This window comes from Cherax quadricarinatus, chromosome 71 (genome assembly GCF_038502225.1).
Source record: "Cherax quadricarinatus isolate ZL_2023a chromosome 71, ASM3850222v1, whole genome shotgun sequence".
Lineage (NCBI taxonomy): Eukaryota > Metazoa > Arthropoda > Malacostraca > Decapoda > Parastacidae > Cherax > Cherax quadricarinatus.
The window spans coordinates 23,361,994-23,387,040 of record NC_091362.1 but is presented as its reverse complement, the minus strand read 5'-3'; the positions used below and the strand labels follow the sequence as shown (position 1 = coordinate 23,387,040).

The 25,047-nt window shown below is 42.1% G+C and overlaps 2 protein-coding genes across 15 annotated transcripts in view; one reads left to right on the top strand and one right to left on the bottom strand.

Annotated features, from left to right (window-relative positions):
* Positions 1-7,295, top strand: part of LOC128700396 (dynein regulatory complex subunit 2) — a 55,396-nt gene extending 48,101 nt beyond the window's left edge. For 3 of the 6 annotated variants that reach the window (XM_053793597.2, XM_053793595.2, XM_053793596.2), the window contains exons 12-13: positions 152-399; positions 6,342-7,295. In XM_053793597.2, coding sequence (XP_053649572.1) covers positions 152-399; positions 6,342-6,525 — 432 coding nt within the window. In that variant the 3' untranslated portion in view covers positions 6,526-7,295. Of the gene's footprint in view, positions 1-151; positions 400-6,341 lie in introns of those variants that run through there. The other 3 variants (XM_053793598.2, XM_053793600.2, XM_053793599.2) reach the window with 3 other exon arrangements.
* Positions 7,296-11,509: 4,214 nt separating this feature from the next.
* The window catches only part of LOC128700441 (TBC1 domain family member 19), a 73,762-nt gene continuing 60,224 nt past the window's right edge, over positions 11,510-25,047 (bottom strand). For 8 of the 9 annotated variants that reach the window (XM_070100167.1, XM_070100172.1, XM_070100171.1 and 5 more), the window contains 4 exons: positions 22,268-22,377; positions 21,574-21,665; positions 20,796-20,982; positions 11,510-11,988 (listed from right to left, as the gene is read on the bottom strand). In XM_070100167.1, coding sequence (XP_069956268.1) covers positions 11,899-11,988; positions 20,796-20,982; positions 21,574-21,665; positions 22,268-22,377 — 479 coding nt within the window. In that variant the 3' untranslated portion in view covers positions 11,510-11,898. The remainder of the gene's footprint in view (positions 11,989-20,795; positions 20,983-21,573; positions 21,666-22,267; positions 22,378-25,047) is intronic. The other variant, XM_070100175.1, reaches the window with a different exon arrangement.

The window sequence follows — 25,047 nt, the reverse complement described above, 5'->3', positions numbered from 1 at the left end:
ATCTTTTTCTTTGAAGCTGTGTGTTTGAACATATATAAGATACTAGCAGATTGCATGCTGCTATTGAGAATTAAACACTCCACATAATTTTGCAGTTCAATAATTTTCTTAAATTTTATATCTCTTATATCACTATATTGTACTGCATCAGGCTGACGCTGTGCTTAAAACCCATGAGGACCTACGTAATTTTTGGTGCAAATACCACCACGTTCAACTGGAGCGTATTGCCCTGTGCAGTGAGGCACAAGCCTTACAGCAAGAAGGTCGACATCTGCGGGGTCTTTTACGCAAATACCTTGTGTCTCTGGGATTGACAGATGCAGCTCTAGCCCAGTCTGCTGCACCAGTTACTGTGTCACATCTCAACCTCAAGCACTACCATCCCCACCCTTCTAGGTAAGTGATGCAACTTAATAATATTTTGGGCATTTAAGAGAAGATGGAGCTGAATAAGGTGACCAGAGGGTGGATGAATCTGGGGTGGAAAGAAAGGTTGTATTGGAGGGTGGGGAGGTAAAGGAGGTTTTGAATCCTAGGGGCTTGAGCATCCAGCATGCCTCTGTGAGTGTTGGATTGGACCAAGTGGAGACGGGTGGATTTTAAGGAGAAAAAGTCACAATACCATGGCAGGAATAATTCACTGAAAACCTGCATTAATGAGAGGAACTTCAGGATGCTGTTTTAGTCCATCCTAAACTAATGTCAAATCACAAATGTGACTTGACATTAGTCCAGGGTGGACTGATTTGTCATCCTAAGGTTCTCCTACTAAGTACAGATTTTTTGGTGAGTGGTTTTTTATGACTCAAAGTGTTGTTGGAGTGTGAGAAAGGTGACATGAAAGGATTTAGGGAAAACTAGTTAGATGGACTTGAGTCCTGGAGGTGGGAAGTACAGTGCCTGGTCTCTGGAGGGGTGGGGATGTTGGAGTTCAAAGGATTATTGTAATTGTAATGTCTGTGCACTTATGGCAAAACAGCTATTGAATGAGTAATGGTAAATGTATTACTTTTTGGGGGGTCACCATGTATTTGTTAAAAAGCTTAAAAACTTCTATTTTTAGTATTGAAGTACAGTAGCATGAATTTATTCCAGTTTTTTCTCAAATTAAATGCTTCTTGTGTGTGTTCCACATTTTATATTAAATGTTAGCTGTTTATAGTAATCACTACTTATAAAAAAAGCCAAATCTTTCACATCATTTAAAAATTAGAAGAAACTGTCATTGTTGAAAGAAAGTATGTACTGTAAGAACATAACAAAGAAGGAACACTGCAACAGGCCTACTGTCCTATGCGAGGCAGCTCCAATTCTCCCACCGGCTTAAGCCAATGTCTTGACCTAGTGAGGTCAGACATGTCACTTAAGGGAGGAGCAGTGCATCCAATCTAGTAGCACAAGCTAGTCAGGTCCAACTCACACTCACTCATGTATTTTTTTTATTATTATTATCACACTGGCCGATTCCCACCAAGGCAGGGTGGCCCGAAAAAGAAAAACTTTCACCATCATTCACTCCATCACTGTCTTGCCAGAAGGGTGCTTTACACTACAGTTTTTAAACTGCAACATTAACACCCCTCCTTCAGAGTGCAGGCACTGTACTTCCCATCTCCAGGACTCAAGTCCGGCCTGCCAGTTTCCCTGAAACCCTTCATAAATGTTACTTTGCTCACACTCCAACAGCAGGTCAAGTATTAAAAACCATTTGTCTCCATTCACTCCTATCAAACACGCTCACGCATGCCTGCTGGAAGTCCAAGCCCCTCGCACACAAAATCTCCTTTACCCCCTCTCTCCAACCTTTCCTAGGCCGACCCCTACCCTGCCTTCCTTCCACTACAGACTGATACACTCTTGAAGTCACTCTGTTTCGCTCCATTCACTCTACATGTCCAAACCACCTCAACAACCCTTTCTCAGCCCTCTGGACAAAAGTTTTGGTAATCCCGCACCTCCTCCTAACTTCCAAACTACGAATTCTCTGCATTATATTCACACCACACATTGCCCTCAGACATGACATCTCCACTGCCTCCAGCCTTCTCCTCGCTGCAACATTCATCACCCATGCTTCACACCCATATAAGAGCGTTGGTAAAACTATACTCTCATACATTCCCCTCTTTGCCTCCAAGGGCAAAGTTCTTTGTCTCCACAGACTCCTAAGTGCACCACTCACCCTTTTCCCCTCATCAATTCTATGATTCACCTCATCTTTCATAGACCCATCCGCTGACACGTCCACTCCCAAATATCTGAATACATTCACCTCCTCCATACTCTCTCCCTCCAATCTGATATCCAATCTTTCATCACCTAATCTTTTTGTTATCCTCATAACCTTACTCTTTCCTGTATTCACTTTTAATTTTCTTCTTTTGCACACCCTACCAAATTCATCCACCAATCTCTGCAACTTCTCTTCAGAATCTCCCAAGAGCACAGTGTCATCAGCAAAGACCAACTGTGACAACTCCCACTTTATGTGTGATTCTTTATCTTTTAACTCCACACCTTTTGCCAAGACCCTCGCATTTACTTCTCTTACAACCCCATCTATAAATATATTAAACAACCATGGTGACATCACACATCCTTGTCTAAGGCCTACTTTTACTGGGAAATAATTTCCCTCTTTCCTACATACTCTAACTTGAGCCTCACTATCCTCATAAAAACTCTTCACTGCTTTCAGTGACCTACACCATACACCTGCAACATCGGCCACATTGGCCCCCTATCCACCCTGTCATACGCCTTTTCCAAATCCATAAATGCCACAAAGACCTCTTTAGCCTTATATGTTTCACTGTAAACACCTGGTCCACACACCCCCTACCTTTCCTAAAGCCTCCTTGTTCATCTGCTATCCTATTCTCTGTCTTACTCTTAATTCTTTCAATAATATCTCTACCAACATGACGCAGGAGAGCTTTGCCAATACTATGGTCAGAAAGGTAGGCAGAAGAAGAAGTTGGTCTTAAAGTAAAGAATTTAGTCCATTGTGTGGTCCGAAACTGAGCGTGGAGAGGGAGTGCTTGACGTGTCGGTCTCGTCCAAGTAGAATGGGAAGGTAACGAAGGAGCATCATCAGGAGATTGACGTTGGCGTTTAGGAGTAGGACCGGAGTTGGTCCGGCATGAAATGGGCGGGCAATTCGAAAATTGCTGTACCGTAGAGGGAGAAGCCAGAAGCATAGTCAAAGGAGAGCGGAGTTCAGACAAATCGAAGGAGTCAGTCGAAGCCCCGGTACCTGAAGCGGGTGAGGAAACAGCACCAGCAAGAGGTACAGGGGCATCAGGAGTGTCCGAAGAGTGATCTAAACACAAGGCAGGGTCAGAATGGGGTGCGGTATCAAGAAGGGGCCCGGGGGTAGTGGGTTCATTTACTAGGGCTGCCATGGTTAGGTTACTCCTTTGCTTTTTGTTTTTAAGAAATAAAAAGAAAGAAGAAAAGATAATAAAAATAAAAAAAGAATAAAAAAAAGGGGGGAGCGGGGAGGAATAGTTCCCAGGAGGAATGAAAGGGCCGGAAATCTCCCTCCATGCCCAAGAGGACCTCAGCACCGCTAGTAGCGCAGATGCAACATGGAACCCGTGCCATACCCTACCCTTCATGCCAGTAAACCAGCAATCCGGGATAGCAACCTCACATCTGCCAAGCTACCTCGGTGGACAAAAGAGAGGGCGGCCGGGTATCCGCCACAAAGCATACCTCCTTCGGCCACCACCCCCGGAATCTGAAAGGTGGCTTCCAGAGATACACCCGTCGCCCGAAAGACACCCAAAGCTACTCCGGGATACCGGAGAGGGATCGGGACATCCCCAGGCAATCCAGATTCCATGGCAAACTACGCCACCGCCAAGAACCTCAACGGAATGGGATGGACCCCGGTGTCCTTTCCCCTACCTAGGAACAAGCGTGCCTGTGGGAGAAATCCCAAAGGCCAAAAAGAGGAAGGGCAAAAGGGAGGGGTGGGGAGGAGGAGGAGGAATGGAAAAAGGGGAGGGGAGAATGGGGGGTAATTAGGTTCGGTCTGAGGAAGAAGACCGACAGGGCTAATTCCTCAGACCAAGAGCCTCTTCACCACGCCAAGGAGCCCCCCTTGAAGAGGGGCAAGAGCCAAGTCAAGTAGACTGTTTCCTTTAGTTGGTTCTGTCACAAACTGTTTTAACCCTTAAATGGTCCAAACGTATATATACGTTTTTTCAACATCTGAAAGTATGTAAAAAAATGTAGATCTTTTTTTTTTTGTTATATTTGAAAATATGTAAAAAAAAAAAAAAAAAGTAGATCTACTTTTGTAGTACTATGAATTTGAACGTCGATCTGTTTGGACCGTTTAAGGGTTAAAAAGCAATCCTGAAACGTATCAAGAAAGTCACTAGACTCAAGATTTCCTGTCACATTGTTCCAATCAGTTGTCTAAAGTTAAACTCTCCCATTAACACAACATTTTCATATCTAGATGCCTTATGAATTTCGTCCCATAGCAGCTTACTGCACTCTCTATCAAGGTTTGGGGGCCTATAAATCACACCCAAAATTAACTTTTCACGACCCTCGAGAAACTGTAGCCAGATTCTACGTCCGATGTTTCTAATCTTGTATCTTGTCTAACACAACAATTTAAATTATCTCTGACATACATCGCCATTCCACCACCCTTCCTGTTGACCCTATCAGTATGGAATAGCTTATAACTCTGTATGTTGCATTCAGAAGGCATTTCTCTATCTTTCAAGTTGAACCAGGTCTCTGTTATAGCAATAATATCTATATTACCTGCACTTGCATGTAATCTTAGCTCATCTATCATATTTCTGAGACTCCTACTTTTTGTATAGTAAACCTTAAGGGAGCCAGTCACTCGTTGCCCTCTACTATCTCTCTTTGTTTGTTGATCAGTTGCTTTGCCTTTACTAGCAACTTTATTTTGAATATTGTCTTTTAAACATATCCCTGAGGTATCCTGGTTATATCTGCTGTTTTCAATCCTAGCACTACAGCCTCATTGTTTCCCACAGATGCCCATACCTCTATAATCTATCAGTTTAAAGTCCTAGACAAGTCATCAATAACCCCCTCAATCGAATTGGCTAATGCAACCACTCCAACCAAAGAGAGATGAACCCCATCCCTTGCATACATATCATGCTTGCCATAGAATATGTCCCAGTTATCAGTGAATGGGATTGCAAGTTCCTTGCAGTACCTATCTAGCCAGCAATTTATACCAATTGCCCTAGACATCCATTCATTGTCCATTCCCCTTCTAGGCAAGATGCTACATATGATTGGGATCCCTCCCTTAAACCTGACTACATCTATGGCTGACCTATACTTATCCAGCAGCTCCTGTCTCCTGCCATTCCCAATGTCATTTCTACCAGCACTAAGACAGATAATGGGCTTGTTCCCATTGCCTGCCATATTATTATCCAACTTACTATGTCACCAACACTAGCTCCTGGGAGACACCCTGTGTCTGACCTTTCTATCTCTGTTACAAAAAGCACGGTCCATATATCTCACCTGAGAACCTCCCACAACAGAATATTCTTACCTTGATAAGCAGGGGAGTCAGTGGTACCTTTAATCTCACTAACCACTGCAGTACACTTGTCCTGGAGAAGAGAGAATTGATTTCCTACCTTCACATCTTCTCTATTAACCTTCCTTATCATCCTTCTTCCTGAATTGTGAGCTACTTGCCACTTAAAAGTGACTGCCACTCTCCAAATCACTGCTGTTAACTTTTTCCTCCCCACCAGCTACCACCATCTCACAGTCACTCCCAAACCCATCTAGACAAAGCTTCGGCCTCCTATTTTCCTCCTGAAGTAGTAGCATATCCTTCTTCAGGAGATTCTAAAACACTACAACAAGCCATGGTGCTAGGTAACACCCCACACTAATCCCAGACAACTTAGGACAGGTATGATCACTGTGTAGGGTGTAAATGTTGTTCACCTCTGCACCTTTGCTAGATGTTTGTTCTCTAAAGGACACATTCATTGTATTCATAGTTTAGTATGATAGCTATAAATTGTAATTCACATAAAGGGTGTGCCAAAGTATTGATATTGGTGGGTATTGGCCATATTTGATGTGACTAATTTTGATATCGGTATTGTCCTAAAATGAGTATCGGTATCAACAAGAATTCTGGTATCATCTCATCACTAGTTCACTTTACTGCTTTTGTTATTTACTGTTATATTCTTTATATTAGTGTTATTATCATAATGGTGGCTCTGGCAGAGTTGCAATAACTTTTATTATAATCAAAACTAAGTGCTAAACCCAATAACTTTCATGGTCTTGTGTTGCAGGAGTCAGTCAGTGCCAGTGGGAAGCATCAACCACAGTCAAGATGGTGGCAGCTCCCTTTCAGCTCGTGGCTACTTGAGATGGCCAGGCCAGCTGGGACGAGACAGAGTTCTGCCTGTACAAGAGGCCAGACTGCTGCTACGCTCTGCTGACCTCCATTCCCTTCCCAAGCACCATAATGCCTGACTCCCTTTCCTAGACACCATGCCCTACTCCACTTCCCTCCCATTCATTATGGAGCCATTGAGATAAGTACCCATTGTCTCCATTATCTTGTTTGTTTCCATGGCTTTTATGATACTACTACTGCAGTACAGTAACTGTAGAATTCTCTCATGCTAGTACAGCTAATACCATGAATTGTCTCCCATTTTCATGTTCCTGTACTATTACATTGATGGGGGAAGTTCTAGACCTATAGGGATCATACAACATTAGGGAATGGAAATTATTTACTCAAATCTGCCCATGGAAGAGAACAGCTCAAATTCCTTGAATCAAGCATTACATTTCTTCAGTCTACACCTCCATAGTCCCTTAATCAATAGCCCATTTTACTACTTTCTCTCATATACTTTTTCATCCCTCCATGTTGGGAGATTCCTGTGTCAAGTCTGCTGTTCCACATTTCTGACATCTTGCATCTCAGCTCTGAATTTGGCTTCACACTTCTTAGAGTATTTCCAATAACACAACATTCTACTGCTGAGTAGAATGATGGTTCCATACCAGCTAGAGCTGGCTATTTTTCACAACAGAGTTAAAAGCATTCTTTACTGCCATGAATCACATCACTTATCCTCCTCATTTGATGTCATCTCAGACTTCCAGAATGAATTGAAAACAATTCAAGTCATCGATTCTTCGCATCCCAGTGTTCTGTCGACATGGAGTCTCTGAAAACTAACCGATATATTTATTGCCCCTGCACATTTTGACCTTCACCAACTGAGACAATCTCAGCAGATTGCAACCATTAATTTAGTTCACCCTAAAAATGGAAATGAACAGAATACTCTTTTTAGAGGGCCTTACACACTAAAATAATGACTACTGCTTATTTTGAGTATACTAAAAGACTGCAAATAAATAACCTCGCCTATTTTTGGTCACATCACAGCCCAGACAGGTGTATCAATTAGATTTTTCCTATGTGCATACAGGATTTGTGGCCCAGGTAGTAGGTTGGTAGACAGCAACCACCCAGGGAAGTACTACCGTCCTGCCAGATGACTGTGAAACAAAAACCTGTAACTGTTTTGCATGATGGTAGGATTGCTGGTTTTCTTTTTCTGTCTCATAAACACGCTAGATAACAGGGATATCTTGCTACTCCTACTTACACTTTGGTCACACTTCACAGACACGCACATGCATATATATATATACATACATCTAGGTTTTTCTCCTTATTCTAAATAGCTCTTGTTCTTTTTTATTTCTTCTATTGTCCATGGGGAAGTGGAAAAGAATCTTTCCTCCGTAAGCCATGCGTGTCGTATGAGGCGACTAAAATGCCGGGAGCAATGGGCTAGTAACCCCTTCTCCTGTATACATTTACTAAAAAAGAGAAGAAGAAAAACTTTATAAAACTGGGTTGTTTAAATGTGCGTGGATGTAGTGCGGATGACAAGAAACAGATGATTGCTGATGTTATGAATGAAAAGAAGTTGGATGTCCTGGCTCTAAGCGAAACAAAGCTGAAGGGGGTAGGAGAGTTTCAGTGGGGGGAAATAAATGGGATTAAATCTGGAGTATCTGAGAGAGTTAGAGCAAAGGAAGGGGTAGCAGTAATGTTAAATGATCAGTTATGGAAGGAGAAAAGAGAATATGAATGTGTAAATTCGAGAATTATGTGGATTAAAGTAAAGGTTGGATGCGAGAAGTGGGTCATAATAAGCGTGTATGCACCTGGAGAAGAGAGGAATGCAGAGGAGAGAGAGAGATTTTGGGAGATGTTAAGTGAATGTATAGGAGCCTTTGAACCAAGTGAGAGAGTAATTGTGGTAGGGGACCTGAATGCTAAAGTAGGAGAAACTTTTAGAGAGGGTGTGGTAGGTAAGTTTGGGGTGCCAGGTGTAAATGATAATGGGAGCCCTTTGATTGAACTTTGTATAGAAAGGGGTTTAGTTATAGGTAATACATATTTTAAGAAAAAGAGGATAAATAAGTATACACGATATGATGTAGGGCGAAATGACAGTAGTTTGTTGGATTATGTATTGGTAGATAAAAGACTGTTGAGTAGACTTCAGGATGTACATGTTTATCGAGGGGCCACAGATATATCAGATCACTTTCTAGTTGTAGCTACACTGAAAGTAAAAGGTAGATGGGATACAAGGAGAATAGAAGCATCAGGGAAGAGAGAGGTGAAGGTTTATAAACTAAAAGAGGAGGCAGTTAGGGTAAGATATAAACAGCTATTGGAGGATAGATGGGCTAATGAGAGCATAGGCAATGGGGTTGAAGAGGTATGGGGTAGGTTTAAAAATGTAGTGTTAGAGTGTTCAGCAGAAGTTTGTGGTTACAGGAAAGTGGGTGCAGGAGGGAAGAGGAGCGATTGGTGGAATGATGATGTAAAGAGAGTAGTAAGGGAGAAAAAGTTAGCATATGAGAAGTTTTTACAAAGTAGAAGTGATGCAAGGAGGGAAGAGTATATGGAGAAAAAGAGAGAGGTTAAGAGAGTGGTGAAGCAATGTAAAAAGAGAGCAAATGAGAGAGTGGGTGAGCTGTTATCAACAAATTTTGTTGAAAATAAGAAAAAGTTTTGGAGTGAGATTAACAAGTTAAGGAAGCCTAGAGAACAAATGGATTTGTCAGTTAAAAATAGGAGAGGAGAGTTATTAAATGGAGAGTTAGAGGTATTGGGAAGATGGAGGGAATATTTTGAGGAATTGTTAAATGTTGATGAAGATAGGGAAGCTGTGATTTCGTGTATAGGGCAAGGAGGAATAACATCTTGTAGGAGTGAGGAAGAGCCAGTTGTGAGTGTGGGGGAAGTTCGTGAGGCAGTAGGTAAAATGAAAGGGGGTAAGGCAGCCGGGATTGATGGGATAAAGATAGAAATGTTAAAAGCAGGTGGGGATATAGTTTTGGAGTGGTTGGTGCAATTATTTAATAAATGTATGGAAGAGGGTAAGGTACCTAGGGATTGGCAGAGAGCATGCATAGTTCCTTTGTATAAAGGCAAAGGGGATAAAAGAGAGTGCAAAAATTATAGGGGGATAAGTCTGTTGAGTGTACCTGGTAAAGTGTATGGTAGAGTTATAATTGAAAGAATTAAGAGTAAGACGGAGAATAGGATAGCAGATGAACAAGGAGGCTTTAGGAAAGGTAGGGGGTGTGTGGACCAGGTGTTTACAGTGAAACATATAAGTGAACATTATTTAGATAAGGCTAAAGAGGTCTTTGTGGCATTTATGGATTTGGAAAAGGCGTATGACAGGGTGGATAGGGGGGCAATGTGGCAGATGTTGCAAGTGTATGGTGTAGGAGGTAGGTTACTGAAAGCAGTGAAGAGTTTTTATGAGGATAGTGAGGCTCAAGTTAGAGTATGTAGAAAAGAGGGAAATTTTTTCCCAGTAAAAGTAGGCCTTAGACAAGGATGTGTGATGTCACCGTGGTTGTTTAATATATTTATAGATGGGGTTGTAAGAGAAGTAAATGCGAGGGTCTTGGCAAGAGGCGTGGAGTTAAAAGATAAAGAATCACACACAGGGTGGGAGTTGTCACAGCTGCTCTTTGCTGATGACACTGTGCTCTTGGGAGATTCTGAAGAGAAGCTGCAGAGATTGGTGGATGAATTTGGTAGGGTGTGCAAAAGAAGAAAATTAAAGGTGAATACAGGAAAGAGAAAGGTTATGAGGATAACAAAAAGATTAGGTGATGAAAGATTGAATATCAGATTGGAGGGAGAGAGTATGGAGGAGGTGAACGTATTCAGATATTTGGGAGTGGACGTGTCAGCGGATGGGTCTATGAAAGATGAGGTGAATCATAGAATTGATGAGGGAAAAAGAGTGAGTGGTGCACTTAGGAGTCTGTGGAGACAGAGAACTTTGTCCTTGGAGGCAAAGGGGAATGTATGAGAGTATAGTTTTACCAACGCTCTTATATGGGTGTGAAGCATGGGTGATGAATGTTGCAGCGAGGAGAAGGCTGGAGGCAGTGGAGATGTCATGTCTGAGGGCAATGTGTGGTGTGAATATAATGCAGAGAATTCGTAGTTTGGAAGTTAGGAGGAGGTGCGGGATTACCAAAACTGTTGTCCAGAGGGCTGAGGAAGGGTTGTTGAGGTGGTTCGGACATGTAGAGAGAATGGAGCGAAACAGAATAACTTCAAGAGTGTATCAGTCTGTAGTGGAAGGAAGGCGGGGTAGGGGTCGGCCTAGGAAGGGTTGGAGGGAGGGGGTAAAGGAGGTTTTGTGTGCGAGGGGCTTGGACTTCCAGCAGGCATGCGTGAGCGTGTTTGATAGGAGTGAATGTAGACAAATGGTTTTTAATACTTGACGTGCTGTTGGAGTGTGAGCAAAGTAACATTTATGAAGGGATTCAGGGAAACCGGCAGGCCGGACTTGAGTCCTGGAGATGGGAAGTACAGTGCCTGCACTCTGAAGGAGGGGTGTTAATGTTGCAGTTTAAAAACTGTAGTGTAAAGCACCCTTCTGGCAAGACAGTGATGGAGTGAATGATGGTGAAAGTTTTTCTTTTTCGGGCCACCCTGCCTTGGTGGGAATCGGCCAGTGTGATAATAATAAAAAAAAAAAACTTCCTCAAAGAAGTGTTAATTAATTAGGAACATGAAGAACTTGCAATACCCAGCATTCATCATATTAATTGTAGAAAATGTGCAGTAAAAATCTTGAAAACAAAACTGAAAAGGAATAAGTCTCAGACATAATTTTCCTTATGGGTAATGTCAACTTACGAATATTGGAGGTGACATTATCTAATGCAGGTATCTTTTATCATTAGTTTATATTATTATTTATCCTTGACTGTTGCCTATAGCTGTGCTACCTCTAGGAATGATCACTCAAACTTGTTAAAACTTGCTGAGCTGGCAAAATGTTGTCTTAAAATTTCTAATGGCTATTTGTCTCTCCAACTATAAACACCTAACCACTGTTCTTAAATAAATAAAGTACATGTATTAATATAAGCTAAACAGTTTTATCCATTTATTTCCATTGGAGTTTCCACTAACAATATGTGAAATACATGAACAGATGAAGTCTGATATTTATTAACAAACCTTTACAAAGGGAATATAAGCTCCTTTCTGTTAATAACAAAATGCATCTGATTATGTATATCAAGCTTAATTTTTCTTTGGGAAAGAATTGAGTGCTGCAGTTGAAAAAATACATGCATGATGTCAATAGCAATTCTTTTATCCAGTAGGATGTAAGCCTATATAATTTGATGGGCAATGGCTTGAACCATGACGTGAAAGCTGCATTTTCATGACAGCTTTTGAGAGAAAGTAGCATGGTCTTATTGCTCTTAGGTTGCTATATAGTATATGATGTAGATTAAGTGTTGTGAAGAGGCTCTTTAGGTTTCTCTTTCACGACCTCTATCAGCAGCAAGCGCAAGCTTGAGCAGAGGGATGACTCGTATGGCTGTGATGTCTGCCAATACTGCCTGCAAGAAAAAGAGGGACTCAGTTATCACTGTTTAATATTTGTACATTTTGCAATCATTTTTTATAGGGATGCTAGACCAAATCCACTTGTTTAAAAAAACAATGCTAGTATCCTAATGGCACAGTGTTAAATCAGTTCATCACATTAACTGTATGTAATGCCTAATTAACCCGTAAACGATCCAAACGTATATATGTTTTATGTGTCCTACATTTAACATTGCCACGATAAGCCTGAGTTGCCTTGACATGTGAGAATGGGTGTGAGCACTCACTGTGCACCATATTAAAATAACTGGGGATGCCTGGGTACCATATGCTCTTTTTTCCTAATAAAAAAAAACAATGTTTTTTTTTTTCTTAAAAAAGTTGGGGCAGTACGGTAGTGAACGTATATATATACGTTTGGACCGTTTACGGGTTAAAAACTACAATATTTCATTCGAACAAGCATAAATAATGTGCCAGTGTCCTTAAGATAATCACATATGGTACTGATATTTTGCAAGAACTGAGAATTGCACTTAAACATAAATTAACATAATCTATTGAATAATACACATTTAGAAAGTCGAATCATGTATGAAAAAAAAAATCATATGTAACAATTTTTAAAAGACTGCCCATTTTCCACCAAGGATACCAACATTATCATCTTATAATGACCTACTGAACCCCCTCCCCCACCCAGCATACAAACTGCAACTTTCATCCACAAAACTGAATATGGGAATCTAGTGTCTCCAAATCCCTTTATAGATATTACCATACTCACACTATAGCAGGATGACAAATCCCAAAATCCACTCGATCCCACTTTGGCATAACATACAGATGCCTTCTGGATGCTCAAGGCCAAACCTCTAAGCACCATCTTCATGCCCTTTTCTTATTCCTTCCACAGATAATCCCTGCTCCTTTCATCCATCCCAAGTGTATAACTCTTCATCAATGTATCTTACTCCATCCTTTCTACATGAACAAATAATCACATCATCCAGAGTTGGCACCAATTAACAATGTTCTACAGATCCATTAATATTCATACAAAAGAAAATTCTGCACGCATACACAGCCTCTCCTCACTTACCCCTCTTCAAGGGGGGCTCCTTGGCATGGTGAAGAGGCTCTTGGTCTGAGGAATTAGACCTATCAGTCTTCTTCCTCAGACCGAACCTAATTACCCCCCAATCTCCCCTCCCCTATCCCATCCTCCCCTTTTTCCTTTCCTCCTCCCCCTCCCCACCCCTCCCTTTTGCCCTTCCTCTTTTTGGCCTTTGGGATTTCTCCCACAGGCACGCTAGTTCCTAGGTAGAGGAAAGGATACCGGGGTCCATCCCATTCCGTTGAGGTTCTTGGCGGTGGCATAGTTTGCCGTGCAATCTGGATCGCCTGGGGATGTCCCGATCCCTCTCCAGTATCCCGGAGTAGCTTTGGGTGTCTTTCGGGCGACGGGTGTATCTCTGGAAGCCACCTTTCGGATTCCGGGGGTGGTGGCCGAAGGAGGTATGCTTTGTGGTGGATATCCGGCCGCCCTCTCTTTTGTCCACCGAGGTAGCTCGGCAGATGTGAGGTTGCTATCCCGGATTGCTGGTTTACTGGCATGAAGGGTAGGGTATGGCACGGGTTCCATGTTGCATCTGCGCTACTAGAGGTGCTGAGGTCCTCTTGGGCGCGGAGGGAGATTTCCGGCCCTTTCATTACTCCCCGCTCCCCCCTTTTTTTATTCTTTTTTTTATTTTTATTTTTTATTTTTTTTTCTTAAAAACAAAAAGCAAAGGAGTAACCTAACCATGGAGAACCCAATCCATGAACCCACTACCCCCAGGCCCCTTCTTGATACTGCACCCCATTCTGACCCTGCCTTGTGTTTAGACCACTCTTCGGACACTCCTGATGCCCCTGTACCTCTTGCTGGTGCTGTTTCCTCACCCGCTTCAGGTACCGGGGCTTCGACTGACTCCTTCGATTTGTCTGAACTCCGCTCTCCTTTGACTATGCTTCCGGCTTCTCCCTCTACGGTACGACAATTTTTGAATTGCCCGCCCATTTCATGCCGGACCAACTCCGGTCCTATTCCTAAACGCCAACGCCAATCTCCTGATGATGCTCCTTCGTTACCTTCCCATTCTACTCGGAAAAGACCGACATGTCAAGCACTCCCTCTCCACGCTCAGTTTCGGACCACACAATGGACTAAATTCTTTACTTTAAGACCGACTTCTTCTTCTGCCTACCTTTCTGACCATAGTATTGGCAAAGCGCTCCTGTGTCATGTTGGTAGAGATATTTCATTTCATGCTCTCAAGAGCGGTACGCGCATTGTCACTGTCCAGAATGCTACCCAAGCTCATGATCTTTCTCTCCTTTCGAATATTGATACTACTCCTATCACTATTGAAAAACATCTTTCTCTCAATTCTTGTAGTGGTACTGTCATTCTGCCCCATACCATAGTCCAACAGAATTTCCAGTCATGTGGCAATGACATTTTTGAACAGCTGGAACTCCAGGATCTCCCAATCCTCAAAGTAGACACTTATGTCCTTCCTGCCTGTGGGCGGAGACGTTACCCTTGCAATGTGGCTCGTTTAACTTTTGACAGCCGAGAACTCCCGTCCTCTGTATATGTCGCGGGACATCGGTTACAAGTTCGAAAGGCGATACCTACACCACAACAGTGTAGAAATTTCTGGCGTTTTGGTCACCCAGCGAAATATTGCAGATCTATGACCGAATGCCCAGTCTGTGGTGCCGACGACCATTCTAATACATCTTGCAGTCAACCTCCATCTTGCCTTAATTGTAATGAAGCTCACCCTTCGTACTCCCGCCGTTGTCAGGTCTACTTAAATGAACGTAAAATCCGTTGCCTCAAAGAGGCAGAAGGTCTCCCTTATGCTATGACAGTTACTCATCTCCGCCTCCAAGGTTGACTACCCCGTGTTTCTTATTCTCGTGTTTCAAAACATCCCCCTACTTCTGGGGTCCCATCTTCTGCAGCCTCCTCTGTTGTTCCCCTCCCATAGCCACTCCGGCATCTAATCCTTTTGCTGTCCTTGGCTCTGACGTCCCGACTACAACTCAGTCTGTTCTCACATCTTCGCGTCCTTCCTCACAAGCCCCAGTATCGACAAGACCTCGTACGACACCTAATACCAATCGCCCCTCTACTTCTCAGAAGTCCAAAAAATCCACATTGCTCAAATCTTCTTTGCCCCTTCCTTCCCTTCTTCCACCTCCACACTTTACCTTTCCAGTCTCTCTACCTAGTTCTTCCCCTCTCTCTGGCTCTATTACAAGTGTGGAGATTCACCCTCCTCCTCGTACTATCCCTTCCACCCCCGTCCCCTCCCAAGTTTCTCCCTCTTCTGCCACCTCCCAGGTTTCTGCCTCTTCTGTCCCCCCCCCCACACTTCATCTCCAGTCCCTTACACTCTTCCCTCCCCCTCTACTTTGGTACAGTCCATTACTGTCCCAATCTTTACTCACCCTCCTCCTTCTATCTCCAATATGGTCTCCCATCCATCTTTGAATTCAGAAACACTTGAAGCCATTTCGGAATATATTGCAGAGACTAAACCTTCAATGGACACTGATTCACTTCCTGTTCCTTCTCTTCCCTCTCCTCCATCTTCACAACCCCATTCTTCGCAACGCTCCATTCCTTCGCTGCTTGAACGTCTTCCAATGCCACCACACGTTGACTTTTCTAACCCCTCTAGTCCGTAGGTGCCTTTCCCTACGGATTCCTGGTATTTTCTTCATCGCCAATCATGGCCTATTTACAGTGGAATATCCGCGGCCTCAGGGGTAATCGGGGTGAGCTTCAGATGTTGCTTTCCAGGTTTTCCCCTGTTGGTGCTTGCTTACAAGAACCAAAATTACACTCTGCTGTTTTCCAAACTATCTCAGGCTATAATTTATTGTATTCTTCGGATCCTTTCTCGGATGGGACCTTTAATGAAAGTGCCCTTCTTCTACGCAATGATATTCCATACTGTCAACTATCTGTCCATACCTCGCTGCATTACACTGCAGCCCGTATCCACTTGAATAAGTGGTTTACAATATGTTCTTTATATCTCTCTCCTTCTCGAGCATTTTCTATCCCAGACTTTGCCTTTCTTGTTTCATCCTTACCACCACCACTTCTGTTACTTGGTGATTTTAACGCCCACCATTTCCTCTGGGGGGGGTCTCATTGTGACTCACGAGGCATCCAGTTGGAGGCTTTTCTCGCCTCTCACCCCCTCCATGTTTTAAATACGGGTACTCCCACCCATTTTGATCCTCGTACTCATACTCTCTCTTGCATCGATTTATCAGTCTGCTCTTCCTCCACTGCACTAGACTTCACCTGGTCTGTTCTACCGGACTTACATGACAGCGATCATTTTCCAATCATTCTTACTTCTCCTTCCTATTCACCACCTTTCCGTAGCCCTAGCTGGCAATTTGATCGGGCAAATTGGGATCTTTACTCACACCTCACTGCTTTTAGTGAGGTTCCTTCTTCATCCTCCATTGATGAGCTCCTACACCTCTTCTCGAAGTCAGTTTCTACCGCAGCTTCTCATTCTATACCCCAAACCTCAGGCAGGCATTCTCAGAAGTGTGTGCCTTGGTGGTCTCCTGCTTGTGCTCGTGCAGTACGTTTGAAACGCGCTGCATGGGGCAAGTACCGGTACAATAGAACCGCTGAGAGACTTCTTGATTTTAAGCAGAAGCGTGCTATCGCTCGCCGTGTCATCCGTGAAGCTAAACGCACTTGTTGGCGAGACTATGTTTCCACCATCACCTCTGCTTCTTCTATGAGTGCAGTCTGGAAAAAAGTGAGGAAATTGAGTGGTAAATACTCTCCTGACCCGGCTCCTGTTCTACGGGTCGCTGGTGATGATGTAGCAAACCCTCTCGACGTTGCCATTGAACTTGGCACACATCTGGTCCGTATTTCCCGGGGGCTCCATCTATGCCCCTCGTTTCTTTCCTCAAAGTCTGCCAGAGAGTTAGTACCCTTGGACTTTTCTTCTCTCAGAGAAGAACAGTATAATGTGCCTTTTACACTTCAAGAACTAGAGGCAACGCTCTCAGCTTGCCGATCATCGGCAGCTGGGCCTGACGACATTCATATTCGTATGTTACAACATTTACATCGGTCAGCCCTTGTAGTCCTCTTACACCTCTTCAATCTTATTTGGGCACAAGGAGTTCTTCCCCAGCTGTGGAAATCTGCCATTGTTCTCCCTTTCCGTAAACCGGGTACTACAGGACATGATGCCTCCCACTATCGTCCCATCGCTCTTACTAGTGCAGTTTGCAAAGTGATGGAACGTCTTGTAAATCGACGTTTAATGTGGTATTTAGAGACACACAACAGTCTCTCCGCAAGTCAATATGGCTTTCGTAAGGGTCGTTCTACCATAGACCCCTTACTACGCTTGGATACGTATGTTCGTAATGCCTTTGCGAATAATCACTCAGTTATTGCCATATTTTTTGACCTTGAGAAGGCATATGACACAACTTGGAGGTATAATATTTTGGCCCAGGCCCACTCCTTAGGCCTCCGAGGCAATCTACCACCCTTCCTTAAGAACTTTTTAGCTGACAGACATTTCCGTGTTCGAGTCAATAATGTTCTTTCCCCGGACTTCGTCCAAGCTGAAGGTGTCCCTCAGGGATGTGTTCTAAGCGCAACACTTTTTCTCCTTGCTATAAATGATTTGGCCTCTGTTCTTCCACCCAATATTTGGTCATCACTCTATGTTGATGACTTCGCTATTGCTTGTGCAGGCGCTGACTGTCATCTCATTGCAGTTTCTCTCCAGCATGCGGTCGACCGTGTTTCCACTTGGGCCACCACACATGGGTTTAAATTTTCAAGTACCAAAACTCACCAAATTACTTTCACTAGACGCTCTGTCATCTCCGATCATCCTTTGTATCTCTATGGCTCCCGTATCCCCAAACGTGATACAGTCAGGTTTCTAGGCCTTCTCTTTGACCGTAGGTTATCCTGGAAACCTCACATTACCTCTCTGAAGGCAACCTGTCACAGCTGGCTAAACCTTCTTAAAACCCTTGCTCATCTTTCCTGGGGAGCTGATCGTCGAACTCTGCTTCGCCTACATTCAACTCTCGTTTTATCGAAACTCGATTATGGTGACCAGATTTATTCTGCGGCCTCTCCTGCTACTCTCTCTAGCCTTAACTCTATCCATCACCAAGGATTACGTTTGTGCCTTGGTGCTTTTCGCTCTTCCCCTGTTGAGAGCCTCTATACAGAAGCGAATGTTCCATCCTTGTCTGATCGCCGTGATGCCCACTGCCTTCGCTACTATGTACGCTCTCACGATCTCCACAATCCTTCCATTTATAGAATGGTCACCGATATTAGTAGACATTCTTTATTCGTTCGCCGCCCCTGTTTGCTCCGTCCCTTTTCTCTTCGCCTACATTCACTCTTGTCTTCCCTTCAGTTACCACCTTTATATGTTCATGTAGCATCTCACTTTTCCCTACCCCCCTGGGAAGTTCCAGCTGTTCGGGTCTGTTCTTTCTCACTCCCTTGCTCGAAAGCTCAACTGCCTACGGTGGCTTCCCGCTCTCTTTTTCTTGATCACTTCCACTCCCATTCTCATGCCACCGCTGTGTACACAGATGGCTCTAAGTCTTCAGACAGCGTCGAATTCACAGCAGTGTTTCCGGACAGCATCGTCCGGGGGCATTTGCTATCTTCGGCTAGCATTTTTACTGTTGAATTGTATGCCATTCTTGCAGCACTTATTCGTATCGCATCTATGCCTGTGTCATCATTTGTAGTAGTCTCAGACTCCCTTAGTGCTCTACAGGCTATACGAAAATTTGATACATCTCACCCCCTAGTTCTCCGTATCCAACTTTGGCTATGCCGTATCTCTACCAAACATAAAGATATTGTTTTTTGTTGGGTCCCTGGTCATGTCGACGTACAGGGCAATGAACAGGCAGACACTGCTGCGCGGTCAGCAGTACATGACCTACCAATTTCCTATAGAGGTGTTCCATTTCTGGACTATTTTGCTGCAATAGCTACCCACCTTCGCACCCGTTGGCAACAACGTTGGTCAACTCTGCTCGGTTACAAACTTCATTCTATTAAACCGAGCATAGGTTACTGGCCGTCTTCTTGTCATCAGTGCCGAGGTTGGGAGACCACTCTCTCCCGCCTTCGCATTGGCCACACTCGTCTTACTCATGGGTATCTCATGGAGAGGCACCCTGTTCCTCTCTGTGAGCAGTGTCAAGTTCCAGTATCGATTAGCCACATTCTGTTAGACTGCCCTCTCTATCAACGAGCACGCAGAATTTACCTCCGTCGTCGTCTTCGTTCTACTACTCTCTCTTTACCTTCCCTTCTTGCTGATGGACCCTCCTTTAATCCTGACTCTCTCATTGACTTCTTGACAACGACTGATTTACTCCACAACCTCTGATGATACTTTTCGCACTCCCCTCAGCCCTTTCTAGTTCAGTCTCTTGCTGCCCTTTACCCTTTCACCATCCACTACCCCGCTGTTATCCGTAACCTATTACTCATCCATCTCCCTTTTGCCACCTGATGCCCTCGCTTCCTTCCTGCCCTGCAGCGCTGTATAGTCCTTGTGGCTTAGCGCTTCTTTTTGATTATAATAATAATAATAATCTCCTCACTTACCAACGACTCAGACTTACGACGGGCTCTCTGAAAAGTATGCATAACTTACTCTTATGACCATGCTGTTTTCTGTATCTGCTTTCAACTTCCATACACAAACTGCGCATAGGAGAGGAGGCAGAGGAGCTTACGTTTCAATCTGACTTGGGCCATTTACAAAGTCACACTGCATGACTGTAAATAGTCCAAGTCAGACTGAAACGTTGTTGTAAGCTCCCCCTCCTCCTCTCCTATGTGTGGGCTGTTCCAATCATGGTATTGTGCATTTTTGTTCTTTCAACATCCTTACCTTACATACTATTCTGAATAAATTTCTCTATCAGCTTCTCTGAATCTCTCAGTACTCTAAAGAAATTTGATTTATTTTCCCCTTCCTCAATCAAACCCAAATGTCTTCCATTCAGCCAGGCAGAAGATAGGTTGTTTGGACAGATATATGAGACAGAGCAAAGTAGGTGAGCCTATAAATCTGGAGTAGAGGGAAGGAAAAATGGTTGTCCCAGGAAGGACTGGAGGGAAGAGGTAAGGGAAATGTTGAGTGCTAGGGGCTTGGACATCCAACAGGCTTGTGCAAGTGTATTAGATAGGAATGGAAGCAAGTGGTTTTTATGATATGACATGCTATTGGAGTGTAAGCAAGGTAACATTTATGAAGGCATTCAGGGAAACTAGTTAGCTGGACTGAGTCCTGGAGGAGGGAAGTACAGTGCTTGTACTCTGAAGGAGAGGTAGAGATGTTGCAGTCAAAAGGTTATCTGAGCAGTGATGTCAACATGCCTCTGGCAAGACAGTGAAAGTATTTCTTTTCAGTTCACCCTACCTTGGTAGGAAATGGCTGATGTCTTAAAACAATAGTAACAATAATAATACTGTATCACTTGCAAAACGCAACTGTAACAACTCAGTCTATACACACATATCTACAGTGACATGATGCTTATGACTGATCTATATTGAATATGTGACAGATTAAAATAAGTTTCATAATATAAAAGACTGTTGACATTTGTATTCATTCATTTCACTAGTTAAAGTTGTGTTTTTGTAGACATGATTAGATGAGGTTAAGAGAATGAAGAGCAAAAGTAGACATGTTAGGGAAGGTACCTCTGCACCCTGCTGAGAAGTGACATCCATGAGGTTTTCCCGGCGAAAACTGATGATGGCAAGAGCCAGGACTGGTAAGATCTCCACCGACTCCCAGGCCAGCACAACATCCCATAGGTGGAACAACTGGTCTGGGATCAGGTACCCACTGAACCCACGCACCATCCACTTGAACACTATAGGCAGCCTATGGACAGATGGATAATTGATGAAACCTAACATATTACAGTAGTGTGTAGTATATTAATTGGTTTCAGTTTTCTTTTTTTTTTTAAATTCTAGACTCCTCTGTCTCATTAACGTTATTTTTGCAACTAAAAAAAAAAATTACAAAGTGACACTTGAAAAAAGGAATATCTTCTAATGGTAAAATTTAATCAAGACTTTTCATGAATTGTTAAGGATTATTTTTATTTTATTAACACACTGGCTGTTTCTCACGAAGGTAGGGTGGCCCGAAAAAGAAATTTTTACCATCATTCACTCCATCACTGTCTTGCTAGAGGTGTGCTTACACTACAATAATAAAACTGCAACATTAACACGGTAAATAATCTGTAAAAATTATTTAAAGTGAAAAATATTTTAAATATACTTCTCATACATTGAAACAGTTTGTAGAAGTGAAGTATCATGAGGTTGACAATGAGTGGGGCATCCTGGACTGAAATAATGGGTGGAGCATCCTGAGGCTGACATACTGAGTGGAGCATTCTAGGAGAGCATAATGAATAGAGTATCCTGAAACATGAGTGGAGAATCCTGAATGATAACTCACAATTGTATGTTCATGGAAGCGCAGTGTTGCCAGAGGCGAGTCTCACAGCTCTGCAGCAGCAACTCAAACTGTAATGCTAGAGCTGCAGCACCCTGTGTCCAGGAAGAAAAAGCTAAGTCACATACTGTTATCAGCATACAGATCTAACACCATCACTGAACACTATCATCAACATAATATTCAATACACAGGTGCTTCTTAATTCAGTTTCCATTAACACAAAGCCAAATCATCAAATAATAATAAAGAATATGCACTAAATTAAAGGCTTTCTTATTTTTGTTTTTCGTAAGCCTAAGTGGGAGACAACTGACATGTTAAAAAAAAAAAAGCACTGAAGAATAAAGATTTTATTTCTTTGCAAAGGTTACAATATGCATTATAATTTTGACTTGTTAAGTACAAAGAAAGCCACTATCATGCCGGGGCATTTCGGGTAGACTAATCCTGATACATAACTACTTAAGTCTAGACAAGATAAGAGTGGTTAACTTTTTAATAAATCTTTATTTTATCTTAATGCTAATGTGATGTAGCCAAATTGTGAGTATTGTCGATACAGTATATGCTAATAATCGGTAAGCTCTATGACCCTTTTGTGTTTGGCGCTTAGTTATGATTATAATAATAATAGTAACCTGTAAGACCTGCTTTTACCAGAAATTGCCATAAACTCACTAAACCCAGGTCTGACCTGTGGGTGGCTGGTGACGATGTGGAGACGGTACCAGTAACGACAGTACATCTCTCTGAAGGTGAAATATAGATGAACAGGGTCCTCATAAAGGCAGCTCAGTGGAGCAGCTGCAACAGCACAGCAACCCAGAAGTATTAGTACAATTAACTATAACTACAGTGTTGACTGAAATACTGACATTAATCACAACACTAATACACTCTGACATAACTTTAGTAAAGAAACTGATTTAAAAAAAATATTAATAATGAGGGTCAGCCAATTATTATTATTATAATCAAGGGGGAAGCGCTAAACCCGGAGGATTATACAGCGCCTGGGGGGGGGGGATGTGGAAGGCATTCAGGTTTAATTCGGGGAACTGGAGCACAGATCCAATTCCCTAAATCAAGAGCCCCTCACCAACATCAAGGAACCTTCCTTGAGGGGAGGGTCAGCCAAATGTAATATCACTTTAACCCTTTCAGGGTCCAGAGGCCAAATTTCAAAGTGCACACCAGGGTCCAAGAATTTTCTAAAAATAATTTTGTTATTTTTTCTTATGAAATGCTATAGAACCTTTTTCTGAAGGTAATAAAACAAAAAGTACGAAATTTGATGGAAAATTGACGAAATTATGCTCTTGCGAACTTTGATGTGTCAGTGATATTTAAGCACTGGCAATTTTGTCGACTTTGACCTCCATTTTAGGCCAATTACATTATTCCAGTTGACCAAATTCTTAGCTATTTCACTAGTAATACTTCTATTCTATCGACTGAGCACAAGAAATTGCCAACTCAACTGTTTCAACTACAAAATAAAGTGATCAGAAATTAGTAATTTGTCCAATTTAACCCCTTCAGGGTCCAAGGCCCAAATCTGAAGTGGTGCCCCAGTGTCCCAAGAATTTAAAAAAAAAAAAAAATTTTATTTTTTCTTATGAAATGATAGAGAATCTTTTTGTGAAGGTAATAAAACAAAAAGTACGAAATTTGATGGAAAATTGACGAAATTATGCTCTCGCGAATTTTGATGTGTCAGCGATATTTACGAATCGGCAATTTTGCCGACTTTGACTCCCAGTTTAGGCCAATTACAATATTCCAGTCAACCAAATTCTTAGCTATTTCACTAGTATTACTTCTATTCTATCGATTGAGCACGAGAAATCGCCAAGTCAACTCTTTCAACTACGAAATAAAGTTATCGGAAATTGTTAATTTGGCCAATTTAACACAAAGTTCAAAATATTCCAATTTCAAAATGGGGTCCAGAATAAACAATGTAGGTATTCCTGGAACTAAACTAACATTTCCTCTGTTCATTATTTACTTTTTGAGGCTTTACAAATAAATTCCATTTTGATTTTTTATTCACATATTGAATTTTTATTCACACCAAAAAATAGAAGATTTACTGTTATGCAATACTGTAATAATTGTATAAATATCATCACCATATTTGTGAATGCATATTAGACCCACCAGCTGGTGTGTATTAGATGTGTGAGGTCGTTTGTTTACTCTTGAATATCAGCAAAAATTTAACATTTCCGCTACTTTGAGCTCAGTTTCAAGCCATTTCCAGTGCTAAAACCAATCAAAATCATCTCTATTTCTGTAATATGTCTTCCATTCTATCAAATGAGACCAAGAAATCGCAAATACAACTATAAAAAACATACGAAAAAACACTGCAAAGTCGCTGTTTTAATCGAAAAATCATGATTTCAGTTTTTTTCTCTCATTATACACAGTGTGCTGCAGGATCTGTTTTATGTGGTGCACACATACCACATAGATGTATTCTCTCATATCTAGGGCCAAATGTACCACTCACAGTTTATCAGAGTGAGATACACAAATAACCCGCACATATCGTTCCAGTCACGGTAATGTGCCTTTTTTTGTTATTTGTTATTTGTTATCAGAGTGAGCTGAGCTCATGACGTAGATCTACGGTTTGGACCCTGAACGTAAAGCCGTAGATCTACAGGACGGACCCTGAAAGGGTTAATGCAAAGTTCAAAATATTCTAATTTCAAAATAAGGTCCAGAATAAACAATGCAGGCATTCCTGGCACTAAACTAACAATTCCTCTGTTCATCAGTTATGTTTTCAGGCGTTACAAATAAATTCCATTTTGATTTTTTATTCACATAATGAATTTTTATTCACACCAAAAAATAAAGATTTACTGTTATGCAATATTGTAATAATTGTATAAATAACATCACCACATTTGTGAATGTATATCAGACCCACCAGCTGGCGTGTATTAGACGTGCGAGGTCATTTGTTTACTCTTGAACATCAGCAAAAATTTAACATTTCTGCTTCTTTGAGCTCGGTTTCAAGTGATTTCCATTACTAAAACCAAAATCTTCTCTATTTCTGTAATATATCTTCCATTCTATCAAATGAGACCAAGAAATCGCAAATACAACTATAAAAACATACGAAAAAACACTGCAAAGTCGCTGTTTTAATCGAAAATTACGGTCTCAGTTTTTTTTCTCATTATGCACTGTGTGCTGCAGGATTTGTTTTATGTGATGCACACATACCACATAGATGTATTCTCTCATATCTAGGCCCAAATTTACCGCTCACAGCTTATAAGAGTGAGCTGAGCTCATGGCGTAGATCTACGGTTTGTACCCTCAACGTATAGCCATAGATCTACGACACAGACCCTGAAAGGGTTAAAGACTGGTGATAACAATTTTATATGATGCTTCATTAATAGCATAACTGTATAAAAAAAGCAAATGCTATTGGGTCATTATATATTT